General features: G+C 47.5%; 1 protein-coding gene across 1 annotated transcript in view; it reads right to left on the bottom strand.

Annotated features, from left to right (window-relative positions):
* The window catches only part of FoxP (forkhead box transcription factor P), a 548,205-nt gene that overhangs the window by 5,321 nt on the left and 523,580 nt on the right, over positions 1-19,304 (bottom strand). Inside the window, 11 exon segments of the mRNA XM_077639369.1 lie at positions 384-646; positions 1,970-2,075; positions 5,155-5,288; positions 7,162-7,263; positions 7,989-8,030; positions 8,032-8,066; positions 8,355-8,432; positions 8,830-9,070; positions 9,926-10,109; positions 10,855-11,392; positions 18,455-18,623. Of these exon segments, the coding sequence (XP_077495495.1) occupies positions 384-646; positions 1,970-2,075; positions 5,155-5,288; positions 7,162-7,263; positions 7,989-8,030; positions 8,032-8,066; positions 8,355-8,432; positions 8,830-9,070; positions 9,926-10,109; positions 10,855-11,392; positions 18,455-18,623 (1,892 nt within the window).

Below are 19,304 nucleotides of genomic sequence, written 5' to 3'. Positions count from 1 at the left end.
TCAATTTTTCAATATATTTGTAGCATCCGGCAACCTAACAATCTCCTTGTTGTATTAGTACAAAAGTTAAGTTACAAACCCCCAGTCTAGGACTGAGACTGTCTCTCGCCTATTCCTTTGCACTGATCTAAACCGGCACCCAACAAGTGCGTCCTAGTGTGGCTAGTTTCAGACCTAGTTACACTCGGCAGCTTTGTTATCCCCGTTAAGAGCCCAGTCAAATGGGCTTGAAGACACTCACTGCAGTACCAGACTAAATGCACAACAGGTTGTCATCATGGAGAAATTGCGCTTTATAATGAAACCCGCTAGTATTTCAAACAAATCCGGGAGCGCAATGTTCCTAACTGTGCAAGACCGCGTGATGACGAGCTGGCCCTAACCTGGTGAGTCTCTCCCCCGGGAGTCCCTGGCCGAGCATGCCGGCGACGAATCGCTCTGCAGCGTCTCCTGCCACCCCATGGAGCTGTGGAGCAGGCAGCAGGCCGCCCGAGGAGACAATTGGGCTGCTGAGGGGTCCGTTGCCTGCGCTCGGAGGCCGGGCCCCGGGCATGACTACGCCACCCGCAATGGACGCCGCCGTGCTCACTGCCGTGCCGGAAATCGCTGCACTGAGGAATGACAGGTTGCTCTCGGCCAGCGCTGCCTGCAACGACAGAGGAAGAGGAAACGCACGTGTCAGAGGTCCCACTAATGCGATGGCGAAGATGGACGTCAAGTGTGAGTTTAGTTGAAGCAACTGAAATAGACTACAGGCACTGTCATTTAAATAGAAAAGGAGATTTTGTCCAAATCTTCCCATGCCAGTTGTGAGACTGCCAAGCAGTAGGATGCAAGTACTGCCGAATAAAAAGTGGTGTATACCACGTGAGCTTCTGTTAGAATGCACGCACTGCTACGGTAGCCATTTTCTGTGAGCACAAGCTCTCGACACAGACTACGAAGTAACATTTTTTGCCTGGAGGCATATCAGTTTGCTTGTCTCGGTCTGTGGCACTCCTGCTTGACGGTAACACTAAAGGACTTTGAAAGAGTAGCGAGCCACAAAACCACACGTGGCATATATCACTTTCGTTCCCGTGAGCATGCCTAAGAGAGTACGCACTCAGCCACTACCGCAATCGTCATTTTGGAGTACATAAAGCATGAGCAAAGGCAGTGCAGCATGTCTAATCGGCTTATCGCCACCTGAGCCTGCAGGATGCAGCTGCGTTCTGTGCGCCCAAGTGGCACCCATCACGTCAAGTGAATACTTTAATGCATGTCCCATTTTTGGTATGGAGGTAGATACAACTGATGTACAGCAGTGCCTTGTGCACCCGGCCGATTTTTTTACAGTATCGCGCAACCGTAGACCCGCCGGCTTGCCACTGCCTTATCACGGTGTGGAGCGGTGAAACAAATTAGAACAACCGCATGTGTTTTAGATGTGCTTATTCTTGCTTGTTTCGACGTTCCACACCGTGATAAGGCGGTGACAAGCCGGCGGATTGATGGTCACTTGATATTGTTAAAAAAATGGCCAGGTGGACAGCAATGTTCTGCAAGACACGAATTTATTACATGTACTATTGATATAGCGATCAACACGATTCCTGCAGCAGAGAATGCATTAGCATTAGTGCTCCCTCTTAAGGTGGCATGATCAAGTTCATCGATCACTGTGTGAAATGCTGTACCCCTCCTCTACTCACCAGATCCAATTCACTAATCACAGTGTGCCGTGCCATACCCATCGCCCCTCTCCCTGCCCCTCGACTCTGCTTAGAGACAGCGCTTTCACTCTCGCCATCTGTCTCCTCTCGCTGGCATGCCCTCTCTCACTCTCTCCTTTCCTCTCCCTCTCTTCCCTTTTTCACTCGCTCCACTTTGCCTCCTCTCCCAGAGGCTTTACACACAGGACAACGCCAGACAATTTCCGCTAATGTGGGTTCTTAAGATTGGAAGTATGTTTTTGAAGGGCACTTACTTGCAGTGAAGCGTTAAGGGACTCTCCGTACAGACCCGGACTTTGCTGGAGGGTCGGACTACGGACCGATCTCTGTCCTACTTGCTGGGAAGGCACTGGTAGGCCCCTAAGAGAAGCAAAAGAAAATCACTTCAACATTCACTCCCTTTTAACTAACACTGTAGATGACAAGTGTGGCTGCAGCCCTCTCTGACCCTTCAATGACTACTTTAACATGTTATTGCAGTGCTTTGAATAGCCACATTCACTGTGGAGAACTTGTTTTGTCACTGGCCAGTTCACACCTGAACATAACTTGACTGTATGCTTACTTTATAGACAAAACAGTCATGCTTTAAAGCTCACCAATAACCACAATAATGTGCAGCTAATGACATGGATGAGCACTGTAGCATTTAACTGCTTCTGCAGGACCATATCAGTTTTTTATGTAGAAAATATTTAAGTGTAACGTTTTTGTGCACATTACATGCAAATATTGCTAATAAACTTGATGACAGCAGAGACCATTGTATGCCAGCTCAAAAATCTTGAGCATAAATTGGCAGCCATTCAAATCATACAAATATTTAAAAGGAACGATACAGCATTGCTAGGGTCATTATGCTCTTTCATAAAGCACAATAAACTAATGCAAGTGCTGCCACAAAATGTTAAGCAACTCTAAAGACTTAGCAGGGAACGAATAGCTATGAAGAAGTGCTAGTGTAACATTATCATTTAAACAGATTCTGGGGCATCAATGCAGCAAAAGCTCTGAAAGTATGGCCACACAAGCAATGCTGTATAACACTGCGGTCAATCATGCACTACTGAACTAGTCTACAACACCTATAATGTGGGACTAAACATGACTCTATAACATCGAAAATTCAGCTATGCTGCACCAGTCAAAACACAAGGTAGTTACATTAGATGGATGGCCTGTAAATGTGCCTAAGCACCTAAAGACAAGCAAGGGTGTGACTATGAGTCTGTTATTCTGTTGGCGATTGAGTTTTTCAATTTATTTTCTTGCAATGCATACAGCAAGCACTCTGACTTTGTTGCCTAAATGGCTAGCAGCAAATGGTCCTTGTGTCCATTTGCTACCATAAATCGACACTCGCCAACAAAACACAGCCAATAGTTTACCCTCTACTACAAACATACACACAAGTATTGGCACACAAAAATGCACAAACAGGGTTGCATCAGTGACTACTCAAAACTTGCTTAAACAAAATTTTTGAAGGTAGAGGGAAACACAGAATTGGAAGGGCAGGAGAGGGTCAGGAAAGGTGTCTGCACGCAAGGCTTCATGCTGAAAAAATTGCATGCAAGGACGCCGGAGAGCCTGCAGACAGGCATGAAGGAAATTATGTGCTCTACCATAGGCTCCCCTGGGCTCCCTTATCAGCTTTGTCTATGCAATTGTTTCAGACGAACTGCTTTCTAAATGATGCACATATGTTCTTGGAACAAGAGATATGCACTCATAAATGCACTGTCAAAGCTGAAGTGTAAATGGCAAGGGGGAAGTTAATGAAAAACTACCTGCTGTGAATAATTACAGAGCTGATGTTGCTTTATATTCTCACTTTTCATAGTTTTGCAGCATGGAATAGTTACTAACCACACAAACTTCTTTTGATAAATGCATTCTTACATAGAAGTCTTGAAAGAAGTCCATTAGCTTTAATGCATCACTGTGCGCAGATGCAAAATACTCCCTTCATTACCTTTAGAGGTTGTTGCTCGCTGCCACTCTTACGCTTGACATTATAAGTTTACGTTCAGCAGCACATGTTATGAGCCCATCTCGTCCAAGACGAGCCTGATACGCAAGAACCTTTGACAGTGCATAGTGCATCATATACGACGCCGTCTAAGGCTTCGACCGCTTGGGTCGGCAGTCCTGGTGGAGTTCGAGCAAGGACTGTCTTCCAACTGGTTCGGCCTACGGCTTACTCAGCCAATTGTGGCGGTGCGCTCCGGAAGTCGGTGAATTTTCGGGGACGGCCACGGCTGAGGTGACGCCGCTTAACAAATTCGCGATCGTCCACCATCCAAAACGAGCCGTAGTCATCCTCGTAACGAACAAAGCACTTATGCAGCGACAAGTTGGTTCGGATAGCATTCTGCGCTTGTTGGCGTTGTTAGGTCCGGAAGCCGCGAAGGTTTATAAGGAGTGGTTGGGAACAGGTGTGGGTGGGGTGTTTCAGTCAGTGAAAAGATAGTTTTGGCAAAAAAATGTGTTTGGGAGAGAAACACAGAAAATGAGAAAAAGAAGGCCATTGCAAATACCAGTGGTTCAGCGTGAAAAAAATTAGAAGTGAGAAATTAAAAAAATGAAAATTAAAAAAGGTCATATTTAAAGAAATGTAAAGCAAGTAAGTTTTGAAAAATGTTTCAAAGTATAACATTAAAAATATAAGGAGCATACAATAAGCAGAAATTACAAAACAAAGCATGACGTTCAAGTTTTGAGGTAGTCACCGATGATAGGCATCCCATTTAATGATTTACAAAAGAATGATGTGGGGTCATTACAGATGACCCATGCATGCAAAAGCAAGATTATGCAGTAGCCCAAGTTTTTTTTTTTGTCAGAAATTTGGCGCCATTTACCGAGAAGGAGAAAATGAAATGATAAGCAAACGTGCAGAAAACAACATGAACGAAAAAAGGGTGCAGCCGCATGATTCATGGCGTCAAACAAGACACAGCAAAAAATAAAGTTAATCAGCAAAAGAGCATACATCGGTGCATGTGAAATTAAGAACGTGAATACAGGAAGGATGCAGAGGTCAGAACGCAATGTTAACATATTGTAACACAGGAATAAAAAATCAGAAAAATAAAAAGGGGAGGGAAAGAGAGAGAGAGAGAGAAAGAAAGCGTGTTAAGCAAGCACAACAAGCATCGCATTTCTGTAGATCTGTTTGCTCGTGCACAAAATTGGCCAGTATGGCAATTTCGAATCCGAATCCAGGTAACGTTGTTTAGTCACTTTTCTTTTGCCTGTTCTCTTGCTGCTGTTCGCAATATATGCAGCAGACTTTTTTTAAGCTTTAACCATATACTTTCACTTTTAGATCATCCACATTGTGAAGGAGCAAGCAGAGTTCTGTGAGCACACTGCATCAGTTAGCAATGAAGCAAACTGCACGCATGTTTTGGGCGCTTTAAGGTCGATGATTTACCCTGCTATCCGATCTTGGAGTCGCTGGGGCCTACGCTTGTAGAATTCTATTTCGTCCACAGTCCACACAGCCCCTTTAACGTTCTCAACACGCATAAAACATTTGTGTAGGCTCAGGTTGTGTCTCACCGCATTCTACGCGAAAAAAAAGAAAAGCACATGTATTGACTTTAGCTTCAATACTGTTAGTGTAAATAAGCATCTGATTGCTAAGGGAAAAACAAAAGAATTATTAACAGAAGCATGAATGAAAGCACTAATAACTAACAGCAAAATTCTCAAGTGAAATTTCCTTTGATCTTTTACAGAACCCTTCAAGCAGCTAGGCAAAAATACCTACATTAAACTTTATAATCAGCAAAATGTCCTCAAAGTTATGTACAGTGATTTAGGCTTCTGCAAAGAGATGAAATTCTCTGAACAGATCATCTCAGTTCATGCACCACAGACGATTTCTCAAAGCAGCAAGTCTATTACAGTCCACCAGTCTTAAACGCCATACCCACTTCTGACGAATAATATAGTCATGGGACAATGTTAAAAAAGCAGCAAAAATTTCTGCACACTACTGCGAAATGAAAGGTAGGATCCATTTTTTTTTTGAAGTAGCAAAACCCTGACAGTTTGACATTTAAGAAACATGCAAAATTCCTAGAAAGAAGATTTCACAGTTTCAGATGACAACGAAAAATTCACAGTACGCATGTCACAAAAATTTGCATATCTTGAATGCTACTTAAAGGGTCAGTCTACAGAATTTTATAAACCATATTTTTTAAGCTCCTTATGAGGTGATCTTATGCCCTGTTGTGGTGTAAAGAAGTACGCTGGAAATTTTTTAAGCTTAATTTTTCAACATGGGAACATAACTTTGTTTTTCAGTAAAGAACATCTGCAGATCCTCACACTCATCATCATCAGCCTGACTACAACCACTGCAGGGCAAAGGACTCTCCCATGTCTCTCCAATTAACCCTATCCTTTGCCAGCTGCGCCCACCTTATGCCTGCAAACTTCCCAATCTCATCCGCCCACCTAACCTTCTGCCGCCCCCTGCTACGCTTGCCTTCTCTTGGAATCCACTCCGTTACCCTTAAGGACCTTCGCACCACATGCCCTGCCCAAGACCATTTCTTCCTCTTGATTTCAACCAGGACGTCATTTACCTGCATTTGTTCCCTCACCCACTCTGCCCGTTTCTGGTCTCTTAAAGTTACACCTATCATTTTTCTTTCCATGGCTCACTGCATTGTCCTTACGCTACGCTACAAAACTTCCAGTTATGCGTTCTTTCATACCATCATACAGGGCAAGATTTACCACTATATGCCAGTATATTTTGACTTCTCTGAGACAGACCGACCCTTTAATATACAATGAATGGGCTGCTAAATCGGTAGAGTTCCTTGAGCAAATGAGCAGGCTCCTGCTTTGACGAACGTGAATGCATCGGTATAAAATGCCAACCGTAACAAATGTTCACCTCAGGCGAAATGCTGATTATATGTGCCACACGAATGCAATCTCAGTCATTCACACTAGCTACTGTAATCCTGCAAATATGCTATCGTGTTTCCCTGGCACACATCAGAAAGAGAAGATTTGAAGTGAGTTAGAGGGAAAACCTTCGTGCCCTACTAAAAAGCACACAGCAGTGGCATTTCAAGCCATTTGCGCTATTAACCAATTGTCAGTCCCAAAATATCATGAACCTAGGGTTTTGAGGATGATAGTGCTTTTTGGTCAGTACCACTTTCCACTGCCCTGCACTGCCTGGTTTCCTATAGTTTAGAGAGTCAACTGATGAAGTGCAGTCAGCTCTGCACAATTCATCACATTAAACAAAGGCTGTTTATAATAATTTGCCAAGCTGAATATAATTTTTTATAGTATGCAGAACCTCATATGTATGGAATATGTGTGTCATTACAAATGCACGATTATTTAGAGTAAATTCTTGTACAAGAATGAAGCGGAGCTATAAATGCACAAAACAACTCTATATTACCTTCCAAGTTGCAGCATTCCTACGGAAGTAGCAGAAGGTATTCTGGAACCAGTTGTAGATCTCATTCAGCGTTAACTGTTTATCAGGAGATTCAATTATGGCCTGGAATAAGAAAGCAATGAAAAGATTTCACTACTATAGCACGGTTGGTTGCAATGAGCAGAGGTAACAGAATCATGCCCACACTTATACATCATTGCAAAAAACGAGTATATTGTGTGCCAACCAGTAGCAGCAATAGCAATAGTGAACACCGTAGCGAACGATTCTTATAATTCTTATAATATTACCATGATTCTTATAATTCTGTATTTCTCGTATGGTTCACATGGGAACCATAAGGAACAAACGAAGTCTCATAGAACCTGAGTTAAGCATTAGCCTCTTGGTGACCGCATACGGCCTGCTACTTAGAAATCACATGTAAACTACATAAAAATGATATGGACATCATACAGAATACATACGGAAAGCAAGGGATTTGTGTATATTTTGTATATCATACAGACTCCGTATTTTCAAAATTTCATAGGCGTGGCATATACGTAACGTTTCAGGGGTGGCAGTGTATTGCACAGCTATTTCAGCTTAGAGTTACTGAACGTAATCTATTGGTAGCTACAAGACATGAATTTTGGCAAATACCCAAGAAAAAACATTTTAGCCTAGGAATACCACAGTGCATTCACGGTAGTATATATCTTCCCCCTGCAGCACTATGAGGGGCTCAGGCTATAAATCGTCATATAAACACATATTACATAATCATCGTGCAGGAGAGAACCACGACCTGTTTGTAGCATTACGCTTAGCATTAGAGCACTCACCTGCCGAATGAGAGAGGCGTATGTGAAGGGAGGCCGTACGTCCCGCAGACTTGTAAAACTCTCGATTTCGCTGGATCTCTGCAACGGATGAAAAAGTAAGGCAATGATCAGTACATGTAAGTTTTAATTGAGTACAATTCCTATTATGAAATTTCTGGCCGACACTCCCCACTGTCTTATTTGCTTGTTGCATCTGGAGCGCACATGGCAGGCACGGCTACGTTGCAAAAAAAAACACCAAGTGTCCATTGCCACACGACAACGTAAATACACAGCTTTTGAAGTGACAAGTGAAGTGACTGTCAAAGACAGTAATTAAATAAAAAATGGTAATGATAAAATAATGCTTCAGCGGACATCACTCACCTTCGGTGATGTCCAAGTTAGCTCTCTCCGCAACCCTACGCCGTATGGGCGAGTCAGGTAATGATGCAATTTCCATACCTGCATGGCAATGAAACAGCAGCTGAAAGTTGGACTCGTTTTTCTATAAACATACAATAGCACACAGAAGTCAATACGCAATAAACGGGAAGGTTTTGTTAGTTCAAGCATGTGCGAATATTCAAAGGTCAATATTCAGAAATAGAATGACAGACTGCCACAGAAAATTCCTGCCTAAAATAGAAGCTTTCTGCAGTTAAACATCACTAAACTTAGAAGAAAAACTACGCAGACACAGAGAATAATCTTCTATTCAGATATGAATTAGAATCTCATTCTGATCTATGCCCTTGATTTTCTATTTTGTCCCTTTCTGCTGGCACAAGCTTTAGTTGACATACAGTGCAAATGCACTGGGCTGCACAGTTTACGTATAGCGGCTAGATCAGCGACTGACCCGACAGCGGAGACACGCCCTTGTCGCTCAGCCTGCGCCGGATGGGACCCGAGCCCGGTGCCTGGGTGGACGAAGGCAGCCCCAAAAGCCGGCTGGTCATGAGCGGGCTGCTCATGGTGAGCGGCGGTGGGCTCGGGCTGATAGGCAGCAGCGACTGAGGTGAGGACGTCGCTGGCTTGGGGGTCGACGACAGCAGCTGCAGGCACACAGACGAGGGGGGAGGGGAGCAGCTCGCAAAAGGCTGCCGAAAAAAACTGCACGCTCAGTACATCTGCCAAACAAATCATTTCTGCCGTCGAAAGGAACGGCCTGATACAATGACTTTTTAGCGCACACAATAACTGATGAAAAAACTCGTAGTGAAATGCAGATGGAATGCGCAGAGTGATAAAATAGAGTTTTAGAGTAATGTATGCCATCAAACGCCACCACTCAGCATGGTGGCAGCCTCTAATGCACACATGCAGATGGCGCCAAGTGCCTGCATCTGGCTGATCGGCGCCATCTGCACATCCACAGTGGCGGCCTCAGTACAAGCTATGAAAAACTCTTTAAACATGCAGGAAAAGCCCGTTTTTGTCGCTTTACAAGCTCCGCCAGGAATCTGGACCAACAGGCCTGCAAATCCGTTATTCTACAAGACTAGTCTGAACGGTGACAGCACGGTTATTAGCTGGCTAGCGAAAAACCAAATGACAAATAACCGAAAAAGGTGCGTGCACATATTGGTGAACTAAGTAGCCGAGGATAGAAAGCAAGGTAATCGCATGCTTCTGATACCCACATACATTCTTAGAAAGCATCTACTCTTACGTGAACATGCTCGACATTACTAATGCACTGAAAGAATACACCTAGTGTTTACAGAACATGCAAGGTAAGATAGCACAGAACAAACATTAATGTGGTCATGCACAACAGGAAACACAAGGTTCATGTTTAGTGAATGGTAAGCAGCATAAAAAATGATAAATTGTATTCTATATTAACTTCAAGTTGTATCTCAAGTTTTAAATTTTCCTTGATTCTTCTGATCATGCTTCAGATGCAAAATTGACACAGTCTACTACAGAAAATGTTCCGTGCATGTACTCACCGAATCTTTGTTGCCAGAGCCAGATGAGCTGCCATTCGGCGGCTTCATGTGAAGGTGTGCCATCATGGACTGGAGCCGATCCCGCTCTTTGTCCAGCTGCAGTTCCAGCTGAGACACAACCTGCATCTGGACTCTGGCTTGTGCTGTGCTTCGATCATCCAGCTGGTGTTCTGTGTTCAAGTGTCTGGAAAAAGAGGACACATCGCAAAGGTAATGTCCCAATGCTGCAGCTGCAGAATCACATCATTACCACAAATGATTTGTTTTGGATCGACAGTGCCTGCTTAATAGATATATTCAGATAGGCATGATCATCATCGTCAGTACATGTGGCATTCAGTAAAGACCGAGGGCTGTTATCCAGCCACTGTTTCCCTATGTCTGGCTTAACCAATTCTTTGCTCATGACTGTTCCTATTTTAATTGTTTACCTAGCTCTCTGCAGGCTCTGCTTTCCCCCCCCCCCCCCCCCCCCCCCCCCCCATCTCGGCTAAGAAGGTAGTGCGGCCTCTCTAGCCATCCACTTTGAACCTGAGTACTACCGGGGGCCAAAGTAACTGACTCCCCTCCAAGTTTCGAATCATGCCGGACTGCATGCGGGTGCCAGCTGGCGAGGCGCTCTTGGTGTCGAGACCGGCGAGTGCGCTCACATATGCAGTGCGGCATGATTCGGAACTTGAACTGGGGGTCAATAACTATTGCCCCCAATGGTACGTGGGCAGCACCCTCGGAGACTGCCCTCCGCTCCCATTCCTTATCTTTCAGTATGTTATGCGTTGTACCATGGGGACCCTAATTGTTGCCACAAGCTCGCTGAAGGTAAGTAACATCAGTGCCCAAGCACCGCTGAAGACACGTGCATATTCACCGAGTGGCATTGTCAAGTTACATGTCGGGAATGTGACGTGGCCATGAGCGGGATCACTCACTTTACAAAGGCCTGGTAGTCTTCACACTCGGCGTCGCACCCGGGCCACTTGCAAACGCCGTGGCCGTAGAGCGCGTGCCCGCTGCTGGCACCACTGGCACCGGAAGACCTCTCCTCCTTCCCCAGCTGCTGCTGGAATGTGGACGGTGACGAAGACGCGGAGCCGCCCGCCTCGTTACCCCCGTGGCACAGGGGACCACCCGCTGAGGCATGCTGCTGCGACTGCTGCTGCTGTTGCTGCTGGTGGGACTGGAGTCCCTGGAGGGCGCTCTGCAGCACAGTGTTGTTGCCGTTGACGAGCCGAGAGCCCGAGGACGACGTGGTGGGCGGATGCTGGGCCGTGGGCATGCCCAGAGGCGGAGGACCTGGAGGCACGTGCTGCTGCGCCTGTTGTTGCTGCTGCTGCTGCTGCTGCTGCACGGCGACGGCGGCGGCGGCCGAGCCCAGGAGGCCGTTGAGGCCCTTGAGCGGCCCGCCGTCGACGTCCAAGCCCGACGTGACACCGTCCTTCCAGAGCCCTTGCAGGTCCGTGTTCAGGGCTGCAATGAGGCAGCAACACAGGGGGTTCAGTGTCGCGCTGGAGTTTTGCGGTAAGCGAGTACAGGTTTCTGAAGCAGCTCAGTGAGTATCTTTGCTTGTTCGTATGGTGGGATCCATGCTTGCTTACTTTATGTTCTTTTTCACCCGGTGACAGAGATAGCCTATAAGGTTCATATGACGCCAGGAATATTTGTGCAGCAAACGTTTCGCTAGCGCATTTCCTTTGTTCTTTGTCGGAGGCATCAGGCGAAGTTTCTGTCGAGAATTCTTCCAGATGCGATACCAGCCAATAGGCTGCTTGTTCTTAGGAAATCTCGAACTTCGTCTTGTGTGCGAGCACCCACAAGCATGGACGTCGGGCTGCACGTGGCGTCACTTGCGTCTGATGGCAAACCACAGCCAAATGTTTCAACTTAATCAGGGCTCGCTTTGTAAAAAGTTTTATTAGATACCAGTATTTGATAAATATCAGGTGCGGACAGCAATTTACTCGTGCTAATCTTCGACAATGAAAATAATGAGCACTGCCCTTGTGCCTAATTGTGAGCTGGTCACATTTGTACTTGTTACGCATGCTTGTAATTAGATTGCGGTAGCATGTGATAGCTAGCAAACTCCCCTTGCATAGCTCATTTTTCTGGAAGAAAAAAGGCACCTTGCTCCATCTAAGACAAAGTGTCCGCCGAGTATAACAGCGAGGGTTGACAAAATATACTATCTTCTTTTATGCTGCAATCACGTTGATGGTTGCGCAGAAGGCCAGGGAACATCGTCGAATACTGGTTACATTTCTACGTAAACCTACGTTTTATGTGCGGTCGATATTAGAAAAATTTCCAACATGTCAGACGCAAATGCCACCGATAGCTTTGCTGTATTCATCTTGAGTGTGCCCACGTCTGGCATCAATTGTATCTTGCGATCATAGGTGGCGCCACATTCTAGAGCATCCTTGGGGTGTGGATAAATAACGGTGCTGAGCATCTGACAGAGCATGAACATATGCAATGAATAAAGCTAGTAGGAATGCAGCTGTCATGAAAAATTGGGCACTGTGGAGTTACAATAGGTATGAAGTGGTAAAAGGGATCTGGAAAGGGTGATGGTTCCTAGCCTGACTTTCGACAATGCGGTCCTGTGCGTGAGACCAGATGTTCAAGCAAGGTTAGAAATTAAACAACGTGGCTTAGGGAGGTTAGCTTCGGGAGCACATGGCAATACACCAAATCAGGGGGTACAGGGTGATATGGGATGCGCGTCGTTCGAGAGCAAAGAGGCTAGCAGTAAGATAGCATTTGAGGAACGATTGAGAAAGATGGGGAAAAGCGGTGGGCTAGGAAAGTTTTCAGATACCTGTATATAAGGAATGTTGATACAAAATGGAGAAAGCGAACTAGAAAGTTGACAAGCAAATATCTGGACAGCAGTAAGGGGGCAAATCAGCAATTATCGGTTAAGAAAAAGGTTAAAGAAACGAGAGATCTGTGAAAAACAGGGATGATGACGAAATCGGCACTGGGAACATACAGGATCGTTAAGAAGAAAATTGTATAAGCAACCGTCTATTGATAATTGTAGGGGAAGCTCTGTTGTTTGAGGCCAGGATGGTAGTTTTGCGGATTAAGACATATAGAGTCAGGTACCACGAGATAGACATATTGTGTTGTGTTGCGTGCAGATAGGAGGAGGCAACAGCTGAACACTTGATACTTTTCTGCAAAGGGCTTCACTCTACAGTGGAAAGCAGCGGGGCTGATTTATCCAAAGCATTGGGGTTTAAGGACAGTGAAGGAAAAGTAGATTTTAAGCGGGTAGAAGTAACCAGGCGAAGGTTATCTGATTGGTGGCTAAAATCAAGACAAGAGTAAATTTCACAAGTCATGGCTAGGTGGCTTGACCCACGCCCGCCCGCCCAATCAATCAATCAATCAATCAATCCACCCAACCAACCAACCAACCAACCAACCAACCAACCAACCCGCCCGCCCGCCCGCCGCCCGCCCGCCCGCCCGCCCGCCGCCCGCCCGCCCGCCCGCCCGCCCCGTCCGTCCGTCCGTCCGTCCGTCCGTCCGTCCGTCCGTCCGTCCGTCCGTCCGTCGTCCGTCCGTCCGTCCGTCCGTCCGTCCGTCCGTCCGTCCGTCCGTCCGTCCGTCCGTCCGTCCCGTCCGTCCGTCCGTCCGTCCGTCCGTCCGTCCGTCCGTCCGTCCGTCCGTCCGTCCGTCCGTCCGTCCGTCCGTCCGTCCGTCCGTCCGTCCGTCCGTCCGTCCGTCCGTCCGTCCGTCCGTCCGTCCGTCCGTCCATCCATCCATCCATCCATCCATCCATCCATCCATCCATCCATCCATCCATCCATCCATCCATCCATCCATCCATCCATCCATCCTAAAGCCTCTCAAAACTTCGTCCGGTGGTACCCGCCATGACCCCGGTTCAATGGAGACGCTCTTGGCATCTATCCATACACTCCCAAGGCCGACATGACAAATAAAGGCCTAGGTGCATCGGTGAGCAGCTAAAAGCAGAGCTTTCAATTGTTATACTCTACGCCAACAGTAACTGACGCCATTTAGGCCTGCAAAATTCCTCATATCACTAACAAAAAAAGAAAGCGCGTGCCTCAAACGAAATGACCGCAAAGGAACAGTATTCTCTTCAGCTTCTCTGGCACTCCCAATTGCTCCTCCCTGACACAATGCCAAAAAAAAAAAAACCGCAGAAGGCAGTAGAACAAGGGGCTTTGACGACACCGTTGGCAACAAGGAACGAAGATGCAGAAGAAATATGATGCGAGCGAGCTAGGCATCTTCGTTTGCCCGAGCGCACGTCGGCAGCGAGACAAACCAAACGCGATCCGCAAGATCCCGACCCCGCTGCTGCGGTTGCTGTCGGTCCCGAGTCGACACGTGTCAACATCGTGATTGCGACGCCGGTCGAGGCAGCAGACACGACAACGCGCACCCCCCCAAACCCCCCAGCAGTGCACAAACAAAAACACCGCAGCGCCATTGTTTGCCTCGGTGAACGCTTCGACCGCCTCGCAGAGTCGCTTTGTACCACGCCAAGCCCGCTGCTTGAAGGCCCGCGCCGTCTGTCTAGGAAGCGTTCTTATCTGACACAGAATCCTGTTTCCTGTCGGCGGGCGTTATACGTGGTTTGGGTTTTGCAGCCTTGTTTATCGCATCCGTCACACGTATGGTGGCCGCCGGAGCGAGGCTTAACATCGCGGCAACGCCCATGCTGCGCGTGTATACCCTGCAAACGGGCGAAAAAAAAAACGTTTCGTTCGTGGAAGCTGTTAGCGTTTTTCAAAGGGTCCGTGCACGACACTTTCTTTTGTTTTTCACTTCTGGTCACCCGCGAAGTGGTCAACGAAGCTAGTTACTTCCCAGGTTGTGCGAAAAAAACAATGCAGAGCAACGGAGGGCTAGAGGAGACGCCTAGCTACAGCCTATTGCGCTCTTAACAAAAACAAGCTTTGGCCAACCACAGATCGACGTAGGGTATTGGCTGGGCGATAGGGAGCGCCAATGAGTCTCTTTTTGCATCTCCTAGCTTCTTTCCGTTATATTTGATTCATGTGACCCTTATATCTTCATTCGGTTTGCGTTCAGAATGGTTTTCGGCAAAACCCCGCCCTGGTGAGCTATGGAGTTCGGCAGTTGGGCACAAATTAGTTATTTCTGCACCGCCAATGGCAAGCGCATTTCGGATGCTACGACGCAATTTTAAAGACGCCCGTGTACAGAGATTTATGTGCCTGTTAAAGAATCGCACGTGGGCCGCAATCTAAATAAACCTGAAGTCCTCATTTCCACCATGACAGTCTCTAAATCTTTGATCGTAACACCTTGCACAATAATAATAATAATAATAATAATAATTGGTTTTGGGGGGAAAGGAAATGGCGCAGTATCTGTCTCATATATCGTTGGACACCTGAACCACCATGTTACCTTTTCGTGCGAAGTACGCGATAAGCGCACTACCTCTATCCCTATTCCCGCCCTGACCTTCCACAGCCAACACCCCCTCCTTTCCCATGCATACCCCAATGCACATTGAAACTCCCGTGGACGTCTCGCGGACGTTCGGGACGTCCGCAGGACATCCAAGGAACTCCCAGTGCCCATTGTGCGTGTTTTCACTGCACGTGCATTCATGGGGAGCCGCTTTCCCCATATCCTCCTCACAAGCCAGGCGAGCCGAGCCACGCCGACGACGTTGAAAAGGAAAGACGCAAGGCGTGCAGTGGCTGCGGGCGACCAAGAAGGGCGCGCGTATTGTGTGTACGTGATTGGCGGCGATTGCGGCGTGATCGCGGGGAAAAAAACGGCGCGCCCACGCAACGACGTGACTCGCCCGGCTTCCTTTTGTTTCTTCTCCCTTTCTTTCTTGCCTCCCCGCTTTCCCCGCCGGGCTAAAAAAAACGGCAAAAGGACGGAAGACGCCCGCCCGCAAAACAGTCGCACATGCTGTTCATTCCGATGGATGCGTGCAAGGCGGCGAGCGACCGGACACCGTTCTGTTATTCTGTCCTTTTTTACTTCATTTTGTGAGTCTATACAGCTACAAGCGAGTACCCTTTCTCCAACCTCTCTCTCCCGTCTGTCTGTCCATATCCACCGGGGTGTGGTCAGGCCCCAGACGCTGATGCGATCCGTTTACCGCCGCCCTGTAGGTCTGTCCTGTTGGTCGTTCCCTTTTTCCCCTTTCCTTCCCTACTGCATCTTTTCGCGGACGAGACAGCGAGTTTCCCCATTCTCTCTCTCCCTCTTATTTTTCCCCCCGGAATGGCGTGCACGCCATTCCGGGGAGACACGCCGGATAGGTGCGTCCGAACGCGAATGCTGCGGTCGGGAAAGAGGGGGAGGAGGGAAACAATTTGGAGCTTTTCCTTGGGCGCGACTCCCGCCTTTTTTCCCCCGGCGGTTTTCCCCATTTTTATCGACGACGTCCAGAAATAGGGAAGAGGAGAATGCGGCTGAGTGAGCGTCGCGCGTCAGCGTATTTCTATCGCAAGACGGCGCGACTATGTGAGCCACCCAGAGGCGTGGCGATATAAATACAGGCGCAAGAAAGAAAAGGGACACGGGGTCGAGAATGAAAATTTCAAAACGCGGCAATTGCCAGTGCGTGTCCGCACGGAAATGGGCTATCCGCGCGGCTATCCCGAATAAAGAAAGGGGAGGTGGGGTGGAGTCGATGATAGATGATACCCAGAGCAATTCTAAAATGTTGCAGTGACAGCCACAGCACTGAAGCATTCATAAAAAACAAAAAGAAAGAAAGAAACAACGAAAGAAATGAGTACAGTCCGTGTGGCGCATGCCAGGTCGATCATTTTTATACGCGGCTATAGGGGCATACGCGAGTGCAACCGGACAGCGGCCGACCGTTCGCGAAGAACAGATGATAGGAGTATACATACGTTGCTCTAACTTAGTTACCGATTTAAAGTTATTGCTGTCATCGTGGAATGAAAAACACGTACGTGTGTGTGTGTGTGTGTGTGTGTGTGTGTGTGTGTGTGTGTGTGTGTGTGTGTGTGTGTGTGTGTGTGTGTGTGTGTGTGTGTGTGTGTGCGTGCGTGCGTGCGTGCGTGCGTGCGTGCGTTCGTTCGTTCGTTCGTGCGTGCGTGCATGTAACATGTTTATGCGCCTATAGCTGGGCGGGCCGGTGTATCTCAAATAGAGGCCAGCTCTCCTTTGTTGTCTGGACAGTCAGACTTCGGCCACCAACTGAATCAAATATGGCCCCGCACGCGTAGAAACGGCTGCAGACAGTGTCAGTCTCGCTTATATCTATTAGTTGTTTTCATTCACCTGTTCCTCGAAGTGCTTCTACGTTTAAAGTAGACACGTTTGCCGCACGAAGGCGCATACTTCTGGGGCTGCCAGAGCCACGTTCAAGAATTGCTCAACTTCATTCCCTCCTGATCATTCAAACAGAGCGGCCCTCAAGGGCCGTATTTTGTTGCAGAATCCACTCTTTCGCTTTTTCGCCATTGGTCACCTATCAGCAGCAGTGTCCTAATCGGCAGTGACCAATCATATACGGGAAAACGATGGCGGCAAAAAACGACTCCTAAACGCCTTTTTTCGGCAGCGCCCTTTTGAGCCGCTCGGAAAGGTTCCGTAGTACTGCGTTCTTTTCCCGCGCGCTGCGGGTCGTAAATGAAATATAACTACCACTTTACAAGTGTTGCCAGCACAGTGAGTGTGAACATCAGCAGCAAATTTCCCGGCGGCGACTTTCTTCCAAAGACAATGCGTTGTCTCGCTCTGTGAGCAGGTCGCTCTGTATACGGTAACGCCATGTCGAAACTATTGATGCGAAAGCACCACATGGATCATCGGCGACTGACCCCGGCGTTGAACAGCAGCAGTGGTCCCAAAAAGCCAAGATGACGTCACCGTGGTATCGAAGAAAAATTTAATTTTTTCCGAAGGTGCGCCGAATTGAACCGGGCACTTTTACATGGTGAGGCGAGCACGCGACCCACAGGCCACAAAACCGCGTTGCTTCCAGGAGAACGAAGGTGAACCTAATATATGCGCTGCCTTAAGGCTGTATGCTAATGAGTAGATGTGTCATTAAAAAGAAAAAAAATTAAAGAAGGAAATAGAACAGAAATAGAAACCAGAAGAGAAATAGGAAACAGAAGAGCAATACGAAATCGAACAGAAATGGGAAATAGAAAAGAAATAGGAAATAAAGAACGCTATCAAAAAAGGGAAACAAGAAGGAAATAAAAAGGAAACAAGAAGGAAATATAAAGGAAACAGAAAGTAAATATAAAAGAAATAAAACTAAAACATTGCTTTTCCCTCCTTCAAAGCACTTAACGGTCTTAAGTGCCTCCGTAATTTTTTAAGCAAACGCGGTGCTGCGAAGGCAAAATGGTATATAGTGCTGCAAAGCTGCTCGTTCTGCTGGGAGCCCTAGACGTCGGAAGCGTATTTCTTTTGAAACAGTCGACGGGGAGAGAAGAAACAGTACCCTGGACAGCAAGACGAAACGGATTCCTCCGTTAGTGCGAGGGATGAGAGGGTGGTGCCTACCCTGCGGCAGGAGGAACGGCGGCAGGCCGAGCAGGTACTGGCGGTGTGAGATCTGCAGCTGCTGCATGATCTGGTGCTGTTGGAGCGCCAGTTGTTGGAGCTGCAGCTGGAGCTGCTGTCGCCCCGGTTTGCCGCTCGCTGACCCCTTGCCGCCGCCGGGTGACGCGTCCTGCGATCCGCCACACGCAGCCGCGGTGAGGGCCATCATGCAGGTATATACGTAACATGGCTACGAAACTCCGAATCAAGATCCATCCATAACCTGCGGCCGGTTTTTCGAACTTAGCACGTGGCAGCGCCCGGAGACTTTCCTTTCTCGAGCATATCCATTCTTTGAGTAGACCTGGGCAGTTGATTTGAAGGCTGCAAGCGGCGTGACAATAAGCTAGTCTCTGAATTGTGTACCAAGAAGAAAGCAACAAGGTTTCACTTTAGCTAGTCTTAAGAGAGTTTTCGCAGCTTGTATTATCAAATAGCTCAGGATATAATAGCTAGCGCTGACACTCCGGGTCGGCGCATTACGTACAGTCTTTGTCAAAAGTATACAGCCCAAGGGGTCTGCTTCTGAGACCTACAGCGCGGCTCCTCTTGCATATTCAGGGACTCTAATTTCACGAAGGCGGGAGGAACTTAAGTCCTCAACCCTCCCAGGCTTAGGACAGTCAAATGTGTTTAAGAGTCAGGCTACACGGCTTGGAAGCAAACCTCTTGGGCTGTATATTTTTGACAAAAACTGCACATCTTCGCCTCGGGGATTCTGTGGTGCGTCGAAAGGCACAGTGGCCATCACTAAAGCTACCAGGAGGTGGAGGAGCTGATCCGACTATATAGTATTATAGCATAGAACGAC

Source organism: Amblyomma americanum, chromosome 10, assembly GCF_052857255.1.
Source record: "Amblyomma americanum isolate KBUSLIRL-KWMA chromosome 10, ASM5285725v1, whole genome shotgun sequence".
NCBI classification, from domain to species: domain Eukaryota; kingdom Metazoa; phylum Arthropoda; class Arachnida; order Ixodida; family Ixodidae; genus Amblyomma; species Amblyomma americanum.
The sequence above is the reverse complement of the archived record's forward strand: the minus strand, read 5'-3'. Positions and strand labels throughout refer to the sequence as shown.